The sequence below is a fragment of the Squalius cephalus genome, assembly GCF_949319135.1.
Source record: "Squalius cephalus genome assembly, chromosome: 4".
NCBI classification, from domain to species: Eukaryota; Metazoa; Chordata; class Actinopteri; order Cypriniformes; family Leuciscidae; genus Squalius; species Squalius cephalus.
Window position 1 is genome coordinate 46,903,573 of NC_137125.1, and position 14,197 is coordinate 46,917,769.

At 37.7% G+C, this 14,197-nt stretch overlaps 1 protein-coding gene across 2 annotated transcripts in view; it reads left to right on the forward strand.

Moving 5' to 3' along the window:
• Positions 1–389: 389 nt before the first annotated feature.
• The window catches only part of tmtc2a (transmembrane O-mannosyltransferase targeting cadherins 2a), a 32,535-nt gene continuing 18,727 nt past the window's right edge, over positions 390–14,197 (forward strand). Inside the window, exon 1 of one of the 2 annotated variants that reach the window (XR_013821012.1) lies at positions 390–846. Coding sequence is in view for 1 of the 2 variants with exons in the window: in XM_079869422.1 (XP_079725548.1) it covers positions 764–846 (83 nt within the window). In the remaining variant the exon portion in view is untranslated. The remainder of the gene's footprint in view (positions 847–14,197) is intronic. The other variant, XM_079869422.1, reaches the window with a different exon arrangement.

Consider the following 14,197-nt stretch of genomic DNA (forward strand, 5'->3'; position numbering starts at 1 on the left):
ATTTGAAATTAAATAAAATACATTTAACAGTAGGCCTACGTTACATGAGTATGAAAATATATAATGATGTAACAGTAACTTAATAGAAACTAATTTCAGATTTTAAGGCTAACATAAAAAATGTTAGTGTATAATTTTGGTGTTTATAAAAGATATCACACAAGTATGATAATATTTAGGGGTCCGTGGCATCTAAAAGATTGGAAACTTACAGTTTATTAACATTTCTGACTCTAAAATGTGATTGACAGAATGGCACTCAAAATGTGATATGAATTTGGTGTAATATATATATATATATTTGTTATATATATATATATAGTTGTTCATAACAAAAATGTAAATGCTGCAAACCAAAGGCAGTTGCAGTTTATTATGTTCAGGGTCTAAATCAGTTTAATAGGACAAGGCTCTCAGTGCACTGATGCTGATGCTTGATTTCTGCGCATGCGCGGCGTTTCCAAATATCACACGCGTGCTGTGTTTGATAGGAGGGTGTAACTGCAACGGGATGTTTCACTACGGCTTGGATGAAGAGCAACCGATTCCTCTCCGCTTATTAGCGAAATCACACAGTACGAACAAAATTTGAGGGCTGAATCCAAAGCCTTGATCTGAAAATGGGTTAGACGAGCGATGGTTGTTTTTGAAACTCTTCCCATCTCGCAGCAGGAGCAAAACAATGAGGACAACAGCAAACAGAGACAGGGACTGATCAGTGTCATTCATTCCTGGACTTCCTTTTCTCCTGTGTGTCGTTGAGATGATAGTGGAGCTGGTGTGCAGTGCTGTGGCTCTGCTCCTTTATATGAACACACTGAGCGCTGATTTCTGCTATGATGACAGGTACAGTCCTTCTCCATCACTTCATCCTTACAGTTAGTCACAGTAATGACAACAATGAGACATGTGTGGTTAGTTAAACGTGCGTTTACTCATACGTTTGACCGCACATATAAAGTCACCTAACTGTATGTTTGCGCTGTTTACTGAGTAGCTTGTCAAAACAGCACATTTAACTTCTACTAAATGTATCACTTAATAAATTTATTTACAAAATAGTTCCACTCAAACTAGATGTACTTAAAAAATAGTTATGAAATATTTCATATTGTGAAATATCAGCTATTAGGCTATTGTCTGTCGTGTGAAATTTGCTTATTGTTTATCGTTAGAAGTATACTTGTCGCGCGCCTCTGGAAACCGGGGCTAGTTGTCCCTTTTTACGCCAATAAATAATATTTTTCAGGTTTGGGTTTGTTTATTCATTTTAATCAACATGAAACAAAAATGTTAAAGGTTGCCTGCTGTACAAACATGTAGGTACAGTTAAAATGTGACAACTTGCCCCAGAGTGCTGCTGCACACTCACTGCAGATTTTGTGTCTTAATCAAACAGACCTATCAGTTCGTTTAGTAGAAGACCTGAAATAGATGTGGAGACATCCCAAATGTGTACTGTTAGGACTGTGTAGTGATCTAAAACCTTGAGATATAGCTCTTTCGACAACTCACTCTCTTCTATATTTGACTGTGTGGACTTGCTGTCATTGTCTTTTTCTCCAATACATTTATGCTTATTTTTGGGAAATTAGGCTATTTAAAACCATTTAAGCATGCTTTGCCAGACAAAACCCTGGGCGTCTTTTTGTGGGTTTACTGTAGTGAAATGACCCATGAAATAATGGGTTTAGTATACTAGCCAAAGCAGGGATACTATCACAGGGAAGTGATAATTTGTGTAAACATGTCCAGCTGTTTCTGATTCCGTTAAGATTAATTGATAAACTCCCAGGTGGAACTTAATTTGGCTTACAGATCATTTCAAGAACCTACATGGGGACTACATCAATGTTCATGCTATACTTTCTTTTGTTTGTTTCAATATCTCATTAGCTGTTTCCATCCACCTATTTTTATGTGAATCTTGAGATATATAGCACAGAAAAAAGCTGGATGAAAATGCATAAATTCTAAAAATGTGCACAAAAACATATGCGCTCATTTGAGGCCATAGCCTACTGTTTTTATCTGATAAGAATACATGTGCATGAGCTACAATGGAAAGACATTTACGTAAATAGTGAATAAATCCCTCAATACGCAAGAAAAAACTCTTTGACTTTGCCTCATCAGAGGATGTGATTGGATAACTGGACTAATCAGCAGACCAATTTCATTTCACAGCATCTCAAATGTTCATCTGGTCATTCTGAAATGCCTGAGCCAAAGTCCTCATTAAAATGAAAGATAACAAGATAACATGACAGCTTTTATTGCGTTTCATCTGCACACTCTGTGGCGCAAGTGATTTATGCTTCCCCAATTGCAGCAACTTACATCTTTATTACGGATAATTTTGCGCCAGTTTCCCAGGAAGTGACGATTTTGTTCTCTTGACCACATGGGATGGGAATGATGCTGTATTTGCAAATGTTTTATGACATTTCAATTTTGTGCATAAATAAATTCCCAAATATGGCTATTGTCAACATATTGACCTCCAAATCCCAAAACCCCAAACTGACCTCCAGAATGCCAATCACATGCGATGCATTGATTCTCAACTGGGCAGATATTCATCTACATATTCAGCATGTGCTAATCTGCTCAGTGACTTAAGCTCGAATTTTAGTTCGAACCATAGTTTGTAGGGGCGATGCAAGTAGTGTGTTTGTAAATGTTAAATCCTGGCCTGTGACCTTTAATTTCCAGATGAGACCCAGTGTTAATTTAAACCCAAGAGAGGCACACATGCCTGCATCCTTCTCTGTCCCTCTTGAGAGACCACAGATACCCAATCAGTACTCTGACCCTGCGGAGTCATTCATCAAATCGACCTTCTCGCATAAAGGTCAACAGTCCTGCGTCCTTCACCCGGTCCCCGGGGTTTAAGTTGCTGTGATTTATGTGTTTGTGTGCTCAAGGCATAATCAAAGAATCTGGTGATTGGTTTTCTGTGATTCCAGACTCGACTCCTGGGACTGTTTTCTGTCTCTGACTGTGGTCATACACCAGCTGTTGAAGTGCGGTTGAAGTCTTGGGCTTCCAGAGCTCTTGGGTACCGCGCTCCGTCTCTGTTTTCTTAATCACGTCAAGTGTTTTTCCTTGGAATGGTACGGAGGCTTGTCCGCACTCCATGCGCCAACGGTAATAGCAATAAAAAAACCGAGTCAAGCATTCTTGGTATGAAATGTGCAACTTGACTGAAGGCAGAGGACGTCAGCCAGTGTTATCCTACTGGGGGAAATTTATTTTTACATGTCTTGAGAGTGATGTTTGAGAGTCGCTATGTGATCTTGTGCCAGTTGTTCTTTTCTAAAGCATTTTCCATGACTCTGACTGTGAGTAATAAGACCTCGCTTACATGGTTTTCGCCCTCTGGATGAGTTTCACGTGGCTTGCCTTGCAGAGATAACATCTTTCTGTTTGTTTTGAATGCTAGTTATATCAGTGAAGAGATTTCCAGAGGATGTCGTTCACTGATTAGCTCAGGTTCAGCCGTGTCCATATCCATGGCTGACGACATGTTTTCCTCAATATTGAAGTTAGTTTTTGATCAGTATGGGATTTTAGAGGCATATTCTACTTGTAGGGCAGCTGCTGCTTTGATTAATACAGTAACTGTGGTTGTAATTGACTATTTGTACTGTATGACACCAGCAGTATAGCATTGTAAAAATTTAAACTGACATTTAGTCGAGCGACAGACTTGCATAAGAAATAAGGTTTTTAATTCAACCCAGTCACATATAGTGCTGGCCACTTCATTCTTCATTGTTTGGGCATCTGTAACAGTCCTTAAATATGTGACCCTAGAAATGCATAATAGGCCTCAAGGGGAATTTAAAAAGAAAACATCCCTCTCTCTTCCAGCTGTGCGACGAACGCATGCTTAACCAGTTCAATGTTGCGTATTTCTGAGAAGCTGAGAAGGAGATCAGTGTGCAAGTACTGTGATTGATAGATAGTGTCAAGAGAGCTCACACTCTGTCTGAGTTTTGACACATGGCCGTCTGTGTGGTCTTGACAGATGTACAGATTATTAATAATTAAATAACCATTAGTTTATGGCTGCATTTTGATCGTGTGAATGAGGTTTTTGTCACGTTTGCATGTCTCGCAATAAGTAAAAATCACACAATTGCCATCCACAAAAATATAACAAAATATGTAAGTGATCTAGCTAGTCTTTATTTAAGATGTCAGTCCTTTCTATTATAGGCCTTGATATTAGTTGGCAACAGACCATTTATTTTATCAAATCATCTGTTCTAGACATGCTCTCATGCCTTTTGAAATGTCAGACTGTTATTTTTATTAAAGCTCTTGGGGTTTCAGGACAAAGTGTTTCCTGAAATTGTCTTTTTTTTTTCATTTTAAAAGTAGCTATGTGCCCATTGGTGGCCTGGGAAAGAATTCAAGACAAAATAATGAATTTACAGTATGTATTTTTCCAATCCATGTCTCAGTCATCAAAAAAACATGCTCATGGAATTATTATAATCTTGCGCTATGCACTTTATAATTTTACTAATTAGAACATTGTAGAAATTATAGTTTATATATATATATATATATATATATATATATATATATATTAGATTGCTTCTGGACTTGATAACAGATCAATGCTTTAAAATTTTGCTCACAGACTGTTAGTGTCTTCATTCTTTTTTTCGGTTCAAGGTGTATTAGGCTTAACCCATTACAATCCTAAATACCCACATTGCCACCTGAACAACTAGCACTTATTTGACTCTTTTTAACCGAACTGCTGTCATTCAGCTCTGTCTGCAGTGGGACACAACATAAGAGAGGAAGTGAAGAGTGGCTGATTTAAAGAGGGTAATTTGAGATGTTTGGAGGCTGAAGAGAGCGGTTTAACCGCACAACCCAGACAAGTACATCACAGAGATGATATATTTTATGAAGGAGAGGCAGATGCATGGGCTTCATCAAAAGTACCAAAATCAATTTTAAAATCATTTTGAGTGGTTATAGTGAGCCAGAGGCAGAGTGAATGAGATTCAGAGCGAGTGACTGAAAGATTTGATTTGTTGCCAGTGGAAATGGTTGCATTGTAAAGCACTCCGCATTCTCCCCTCAAGCCCTAATATGCCACATTATTCCACCAGTGTTGAACACATGTAAGTTTTACGTTCAAATCCACTATATTGATTTATGCAAACTCTAAGGGAGTTTGTGTAATGTTATGCTGTGTGTTGGGGGTTGGTGCTTTGATTACTTGCAGATTTGCACTGGTTATCCTTCTGTGGCCAACTCTGAGGAGCTGTCAGCAAACTCGGCTCATTTGAACACTGTCTGAATCGACAATCAGGGTGAAACTCCTCATGTACCGGCCATGACACCGGCCTCCCTGAGGGGAATCATACAGGCAGAGTTAAGTGTCGAGTTTCTTGAAAGAAGGTAGCCAGTGTTGTAACGAAGAGGATGTCGCCTTTATTGAGCTTGACTAGCGTTGGTGTCGATATACTGCCATGGGATGTGGCCTTTTGTACCCAGTAACATCAAAGAAATGAGTCTCTTTAGCAGAAAGGACATTTGTTTTGGTTAGACATGAGTGGATGGAGTACAAATTTCGCTTCTTTAGATTCTCCCTTAGTTTGCTACTGTGCGTCATTTAGCAGAATGGACTCCAGACTCTGACAGCTCCCATCACTGCCACTATGAGGTAACTTTTGGAAACGAGAACCCTCTTACGTTCCCTCGTGGAAGTCGTACCAGATCAAAGGATTCTGCAGAGCGGTTGTTGAGTTATGGAGTGTTCACACATGATGAAAACCTCAATCCTGAGGTCTTCTAGAGTTGAGGCTTAACTTCCCACCCAGGTTAATGTTCAACAGACATCAGAATATGGTTGCTGATGGTTAAAATCCAGAAAATGTTTTGAATGTGTAATCAGTTTTCCCATAAGTTCCCACAGTTCACAGCCTTTATATGTGGGTCTTAGAAAGTCTATCGGATCTGGTCCCCAAATCAGACTCACTCACTCACTCACTCACTCACTCACTCACTCACTCACTCACTCACTCACTCACTCACTCACTCACTCACTCACTCACTCACTCACTCACTCACTCACTCACTCACTCACTCATATTTTTTTTATTTAGTTTCAGGCTCTTGGTTTTATTCTTCATCCCTTACATTACTAATATACCATAATTAATTGACTTGCTTTATTTACTTTAGTTATTTATTTCTTTACATACTTTTCACCAATTTATTGACTAATTTATTCATTCATGTATATGAAAATTACTTACATTTCAGTAGGCTATTTTAGTTTTCAATCCTTTTGTAATTGCATCACATTGCACCATTTGCCTGATTGTTCTTAAAATAATGCCAAATCAGCTTTTGGTTTAAAGGTTTATTCATTAAATTCACAACAACAATAAAGTCACCTTAACTGTAAATTATAACTATACCATCACTATGGTTCAGTAACTTTCACTGGATCAGAGTCAGACAATCCCTTCCTGGGTGGTTCATTGGTCAGGCTCGAGTGATTGTTTAAATCAGATCATCCAGCACTGATTAAAAAGTTGTATTCTGTTCAATTTATTTATATTGTAGTGCATATTTATAGTTTTTGTTTTTTTTGCAAACTCCCATTACTGCATGTTTTTGTCTTCATAATAGTTTTTAATAAACCTCGGACTGAGCGACCACACACATTTTAGCCCTGTGATTATGAGCTGTCTGTACTGGTGTCACATTGCACTGGCATCTGCCTTCTCCCACAAACACATAGATGGGCATAAAAACTCACCACAGTAGGGGGAAATTCAACCCCTCTCAGTTCCCCACAGATTACACACATTCGTAGCTGTTTGCTGTCTGTGTGATCGATGACGATTGTGTATCATCTTTCGGCAGCTCCCGCTCTCAGCACTCTCTGCCTCCTGTCTTTGTCTTCCTCTTTCTTTTGTTCTCTCTTTCGAACACTTCCTCACCAGCCTTGTGCCAATTTGGAATCAGGGGAGCACACAAAAATAAATCCTCCATTCTCAATGTCAGTGCATCTGACTGACAAATCCTCTAATAAATTGATGCCTTCTGCTCAAGGCAGAGATTAATGACAGTCATAATCAGTTAAGCTCTCTTTCTGTGTGTGTGTGTGTGGATATAAAGGGGATCCATCAACATAGTGTCCTGCAGTGATAATTGGGCAGCCTGGTTGACAGGTTAATCATGGGGTTATCATGGTTCCTGTGGATTGTGTGGATCTACCTGTCATCTGTTGGGAGGGAGAAAGCCGACTGAATCAAATCCCAAGCCCTGTTAAACAGCGCTGATTGTTTCTCGTATTGATCCTCCTTAATCTTTGTGCTGTTTTACTGGCAGGACCAAAGATAAACAGTCCAAGACCACCAAGGAAAATGCTTCTGTTTTGCTTTTGTTTAGTACATTTTATTCATTATGAATTGGGGTCAGTGGTCCATGTCACAAATGTGATTAGTTAGTAACTTATCACATTTGTGACATGGACCACTGACCCTAATTGTAGGTAACTAATAGTTACCTACAAATAATGCAGAATCTTATGTATTTCTCATTAAATTTACGCCACAATGTTTGACATTCATCAAAATCCTAAAATTGTATTTGCCTGGTTTGAATTCAATTATGAATCCCAGATTTTCAAAGAGGTCCCAGACTTTTGGATCCCGCTGTAAATAATGGCTTGCATATTTTAAAGATGTAAATAGTAAACAATGTTTTTTAATGGTTATTTTTAATGGTTTGAAATTGTTTTTAATTTGCTCAGTAAAGTACTTCTAATTATCATGTGCAAAAAAAGAGCATTATCTGCATGTATGCTATTCAAAAATAGTTCTTGTCAATATTCCAGCAACATGATTTTTCATAAAGAGGTCTGTGCAAGAGTTTTTAGTTTTTGTCAGCCTCTATAGTAACAAAAATGGTTCAGATTGTTCTTAATTTCTTCAGTAAAGTAGTTTTGTTTTTTATGTGCAAGAAAATCATGCACAATCTGCATGTATTACCATTTATTCATATTTTAGAGATTTCTTTCTGTTTTTCATGAAGTCTGTGCTAGAGTTTTTCTTTTTTATGTCAGCTTTACGTGTGCTAATACTTCACTGTGCTTGGTATTATTCATGCATATAATGTCAGTGCTACCTGCATCGTATTGAAAGCCCCTAATTTTGCCTTCCTGGATGGATTTTTTTAAATGACTTAAAATGTCACATCTACAGGCCCAGCTGCTTTATGAGTGCAATAGAGATTCATTAGGACGTGTCACAGAGCGTGGCGGCTAAGTCCTTCATCGCCTTTGGTCTATTGAGCCGAATATTCCACGCTCTTAAGCTCAATTGTATTTCTAGGTAATTACCGCTGCTTCAAAAGTCACGTCATTTTTAAGTCCATAATTCGAGGAGATGTTTTTATATCCTCTCACGTCGTGAAAAGAAAAGCAAATGAGTCGGGACGGAAATGTTATGGTTTTAAAGGGGCCTCTGCTGTATTTCTCACACCTGCACCCCTCCAGCGCTGAGCCAGGCGGTCTACATTAATGCGTTTCCCATTAGAGACCCTCAGTATTTTCTTTAGGACGTAACTGTGGAGAGAATGTTGCATACATTCAGAGAGATATTGATTTTGTTGCTGATATGGATGTCTTTGTTGTGTAAAAAGACACTGAGTGTTTGATTCAAAATTCAAAAGAACAAAGAAAGCATCTAAATTCTCATATACAAGTAACGTCCTGAGGGAGAACTGACACTTTATCATTTTTTACATTGTAGTACATCACTCAACCTACATTATCTTAATGATATGCTGCGTATGTAGGGAGGGGGTGATGTCGTTTGCTTTGTGTTTCAGTTTTTTTCTGCTCAGAGCAATTGGGCAACATTAGTAACCACATTCGGGTCATATTTCATTCCTATTCAAATCTTTTTGGAGGTCTGTAATTCATCACCAGTCCGGAAGCAATCTGTTTGCTTTTCCTGTGTTTCCCCTAGATAAGAGGCGCATAGAGCGTTTCGCCTGCCGTGTAAAGAAAGATCGCAGTGATACGAGGACTTGTTTAGGTTCACTGTCTGCAGCGCTCTCATTGCTATGCAATGCCATTACCGGTCAGATGATACAGTTAATTTATTGTACAGGGATGGAGGGTTTGCATGCATAATTTTGAGAAGGAGAAATGTCAGATCGTGAGGAGCTTTTGTCCGCATATAATTGTTTTGGTGTTTTCTACCTTCACATATAATGTTTTTAGGTATTAAGACCATTTTCTACCTTCCCCTCCCTATTGCAGCGACATCTCTTCTCTAAAGACTTTTTTGCCGCGAGGACAACCTGTCACTCACATGAGATCACAGCAATTGCAAACCACAATGATACAACGATTTAATCAATTCCTGATGGACAAAATCAAATCTCGCCCCACATTTTTTCTTGTTTAAGAAGCCGTTTCCTTTGGATATATACAGTGCATGACAATAGGGAAGAAAACACAACTTCCTTAAGACTTACGACCACCCAGTCGATCAAAAAAAGAGGTCATTTGCATATGTTAATGTGCTCAGGGTTGTGATGTCATAATCAGAGATTCGTTTTGATTGACCTAGTTTATAAATAATGAGGCAAGGGAAAAGGTTTCTATGATCTGTCCCTTGAATGTTTACATTCCATCCGATTTTAATAGGATTTGAGACATATTTTTCAAATCATAGGCTGAAAAAGGAGCCCCTGCTCATTTCTCAATGCTGTTTTTCTCTTATCTGGCTCACAGATAGTATTATTACTCATGCGGTGTCTGGCTCTAGTAACATCACACCATCAGGTCCTGGAGTTTGTGTTTTATCTGGCCTCGCTTGATTTCAATAAACGGAAAGAAACCATATTTCAGAGTGGGATTTAGATAAACTGCTGCCTGCTGTGTTTATCTGTTTTGGAGTGTGTGAATTTCTCTTCGGTATGACTTTCGTGGAAGTTCTTCATCTGTCAGTATTTGATGAAATGGACATTTCTGCCACTCAATATGTAGCAAAGATTCCCCATGCACGAGTTAATAGATTACTATGATCCAGCAGTACGTCTCGCCAGCGGGTAATATCTCTCTTTCTCCATCTTTCTCTGCTCTGTCTGTCTCGTTTCCTCCCCATTTTAGTCATTATCTTCAATCACTCTCTTGTCAACTCTAAGTGAATGTAGGTTGCAGTTTTCAGCCCATTTTACATCCATAATGTCACATTTCTAAGTAAAACCAGGTGTTTAATGTGATGATAAATGTAGAGCAGGTTTTATCCATCAGGTGTTGATTGGATCATGAAAAGTGGGGATCTCTGAAGCTGAAAAGTATAAATAATATTTATTAATTCTAAAATGATCATTTAAAATGATTTTAAGAACTTGCAGTTTCAAACTACTATTGGTTAAATGCAAGGAATTATGGGAAGTCAACAATGACACATACTGTACACATACAATGGTTGCCTTTCATTCTCCTCACATAATACAGTGATTAAGTCCAAGTGTTTATCTGTTCTTAAAGGGATAGTTCACCCAAAAATTAAACTTCTGTCATCATTTACTCAACCACAAGTTGAACACAAAAGAAGATATTTTGAAGAATCTTGGTATTCAAAGAGAGGCTGGTCCCCATTGTAAAAAATACTATGGAACTATTTGGTTATCGACATTATTCAAAATACCTTCTTTTGTGTTCAGTAGAAGAAAGAAATTCAGAAAAGGTTTTGAACAACTTCAAGGTGAGTAAATGATGACAGAATTTTCATTTTGGGGTGAACTATCCCTTTAATACTCAGAACTTAAACATATTGTTGGCTGATAAACTGCATTAAATGCTCTGAATTAACACAATTAACACATAATGACAACGGGCATAATGTTTGTACTGGACTTTTTTTTTTTTTTTTTTAAAGTTATATTCACCTGTCTGAAAACAAAACCGTGTTCACTACTTGTCTAAATATGTTCACCTTGGTCCATAAATGTACATAATCAAGAGTATGAAGTATATAAAATTGCATTTAGTAAGATATGTCAACATTTGAACCTTTAATTTAAAGCTTTAAAGTTTTTTTTTTTTTTTTTTTTTTTATTTGTAGCGTTAGATACTTTGAGTAGGCTAAGTTGAATCCCAACACTTGCATCTAAAAGTGGAATTCGGTATTTTCTCTTTAAAAAAATCCTGTCTTCACCGACATGTAATGAATTTTTTGGATAGCCTATAGGCTGCGAAGCATCCACTCGTTCTATCCTTTCGTAGACTGGGAAAATTGCCGTTCAAATGCAGCCTCTGAATTGGGAGTTTGGGACGCAGCTAATGTCCATTCTTTCTTGCCTTGCTCACTGGATATTTTATTGTGGAACAAATGTCAGATTACATAAACTGATTCAAACCATAGCAGATTTGGAATATGTACATGCCTTGTGAGCCTTCGCTGTTCCGTTAGCTTATGTGGCATTGTATAGGAAGAGGTAGTTGCGGGACACAGCTGGTCGATTTGCCAATTAGTGAACATCCTGAAAACTGTTACAAAGAGAGGCCAGGGAGGAATGGATGAAGAGCACAGATGAAGAATAGAATGTGATCAATAGGTCTAGGCTTTTCTCTTTTTGCCTTCATTGTCTGTTTTGTTCTGTTTCTTCTGAGTTTTGTATCTTTTAATGACTAGTCTGGGCCGGTCAAACAGTGAAAAAGCACCAAAAGATCCTGCTGTTCTTCATTTGTGGAATTGTACATTTCACTTTCACTCTCGTCCCCCACTGTAGTCTGAATACATTCAATTGTCTTCTCTAGCAGATGGGAGCTTTTTAGGTCACTGACATCCAGCTTACCAGCTTACCTTACTCGTGCTAAAAACACAAGACATGTATCATACAGATGCAAAACCAGAGCAAGATTGGGAAAGACAGAGTGAGAATTTGTTTACTAGAGTAAAAAATGACTATAGCATGGATACTTTTTGTATGAATGGCATTGCATTAGATTTAAACATAAAACCAAATGGCATTTATTTTAAGGTACTTTTTAAAATGTGTGTTAGGTTAGGCCTACATCTGTATTTAATCTTGGTGGAACTGAAAACTTGGGACAAGTCAGTTAAAGTAATGGTATAAAAGAAGAAGAAAAAAAGCTAGTTTATTTACCTACAGAATGCATTAAATGTTTAATTCCTTAATATTATATATTATATTATATTATATTATATTATATTATATTATATTATATTATATTATATTATATTATATTATATTATATTATATTATATTATATTATATTATATTATATTATATTATATTATATTATATGGGGAATGGAGTCGTATCATCTATGATCATTAAAGGCACCAGACCGCAAAAGTACCATCAAATTAGCATCAGTCCCTGGGGTGGTTCTTCTGCCTACATTTTGATTTGTGCGATAAGGCAATGAGTAGACAGACATGGTTTGTTGCTGGGAGAAACGGGCACTGTCAGAATTTAATCAAGGCCAACATTTATCACCGCTGAGCAGACACTGTAGACATTAGCTTTTAATTAACTCCTCATACTCAATTATTGTCTATTCAGACAACAGAAGATGTGGATCAGGATATGCAGCTGATAATATTTCACTGCCTAGTTATGTTTCTGTAATGTAGGTTTTGAACATGCATTTGTGTTGAAATGCAATACAGTTCGGATCAAGGCACTGGTGCCCTGTTGGGTGGCCCAATAAATCTAGTTTTAACTGGATTTTATGGCAGCCATTTATGTTATGAAAACTATCACTGTTAAAGGCTCCAGTCATTGCCTGGTAAGAGCATTTGCGCTCCATTCACATTTTATATGTAGAGAAGGCTTGCATATATATTTTCATTAAAAGGATCTCAATAGAGGGCCAAGAAACACTTCAACCTCACACTTTTCCAGATGTGAGCTCCACATCCATCACAGCATTCAGACGGTGAGACTCTACAGGGTCTGGACTACGAGAAGTGAGGAAATCAGGGCTTTCTCAGGCTTTTACAGTAGCAGGTTTGCAGACGATGGAAAGTATTTTTGTTGTCCATCAATTTATTAAAATTAATATATTAAAAAGATAATATAATATACAGTAAAATAACAAAATTCATGTTTATGGTAGTACTTTCTAGAAGTTTTAAGAGCATAAAATACCTGCTCACAGCTACTTTAATTACTTGATTAGGCTTGATTATTTAAAACTGTCAGAGCTTTAAAGTTGTGAAGTACTCCAGTCTGAAATACTGCCTGATTGACTGGACTGCAGTGTTTTTATAAGACATTGATTTCCTTTAACTGTAGTTTTCTCTGTGGCTTCCTCTACCACTGGAGCTCTTATGGACTTCATCCATCATGCAGCTAACAAGGCTTCTTTGTGCTGAGTGAAATGGCTATTCCATTAGCATGACATCGCTCTGGGATTAGCCCAGATGGCTCCTACTGGAGATCAATGTCAGTTCTGGTGTAGTGAGGAAGCTCTCAGATCAATTGTCAAAGTGAGAAGTATCGCAGATACTCATTGGGTCTGCTCAGATCATTAAAATGATTTAAAATCAGTGCTGTTTGTGTGAGGGCCGTCAGTGCATGACAGGTTTTTGAGTTGGGGTCTGTTTGAGTTTGAATGTTAGCATTCTGAGTCATTGAGTATTTATGTATTTATTTATTTATTTATTTATTTATTTATTTTTAATCATATGTCCGATCAGTTTGGTTAATTTTTTTTTTACTTGTGTGTGTGTGTGTGTGTGTGTGTGTGTGTGTGTGTGTGTGCTGTTGAGCTAATCAGGAAGTATTCTCTGAGCAGATGAAAGTGTCTAGCACTAAAGGACACTGCTGTTTCCCTGCTCCACCCCACTTGGCCAGCATCTTTGATGGGTGGAAAAAAAGTATGTGTTCTCTGATTGGCTGTTATATGTTTTTGCGCTCATGAATGGGTTCCAGTAGACAAGAGGGAAAAATCTTAATCAAGATCTTGTTAAAAGCTCATGCCAGAGTTGGCTTTAACATCTGGCCGGCTGTGAGTGCCTGGTGGCTTTGATCACTGCCTCTTTACTTCAGTTTGGCATTTGTTAACTGCTTGACCCTATAGTAGATGCCTTTAACATGAATGTATATTGATGGTGGTATTGAATTTATTATTGCTGGATAAAAGATTCCCTTTAACTGT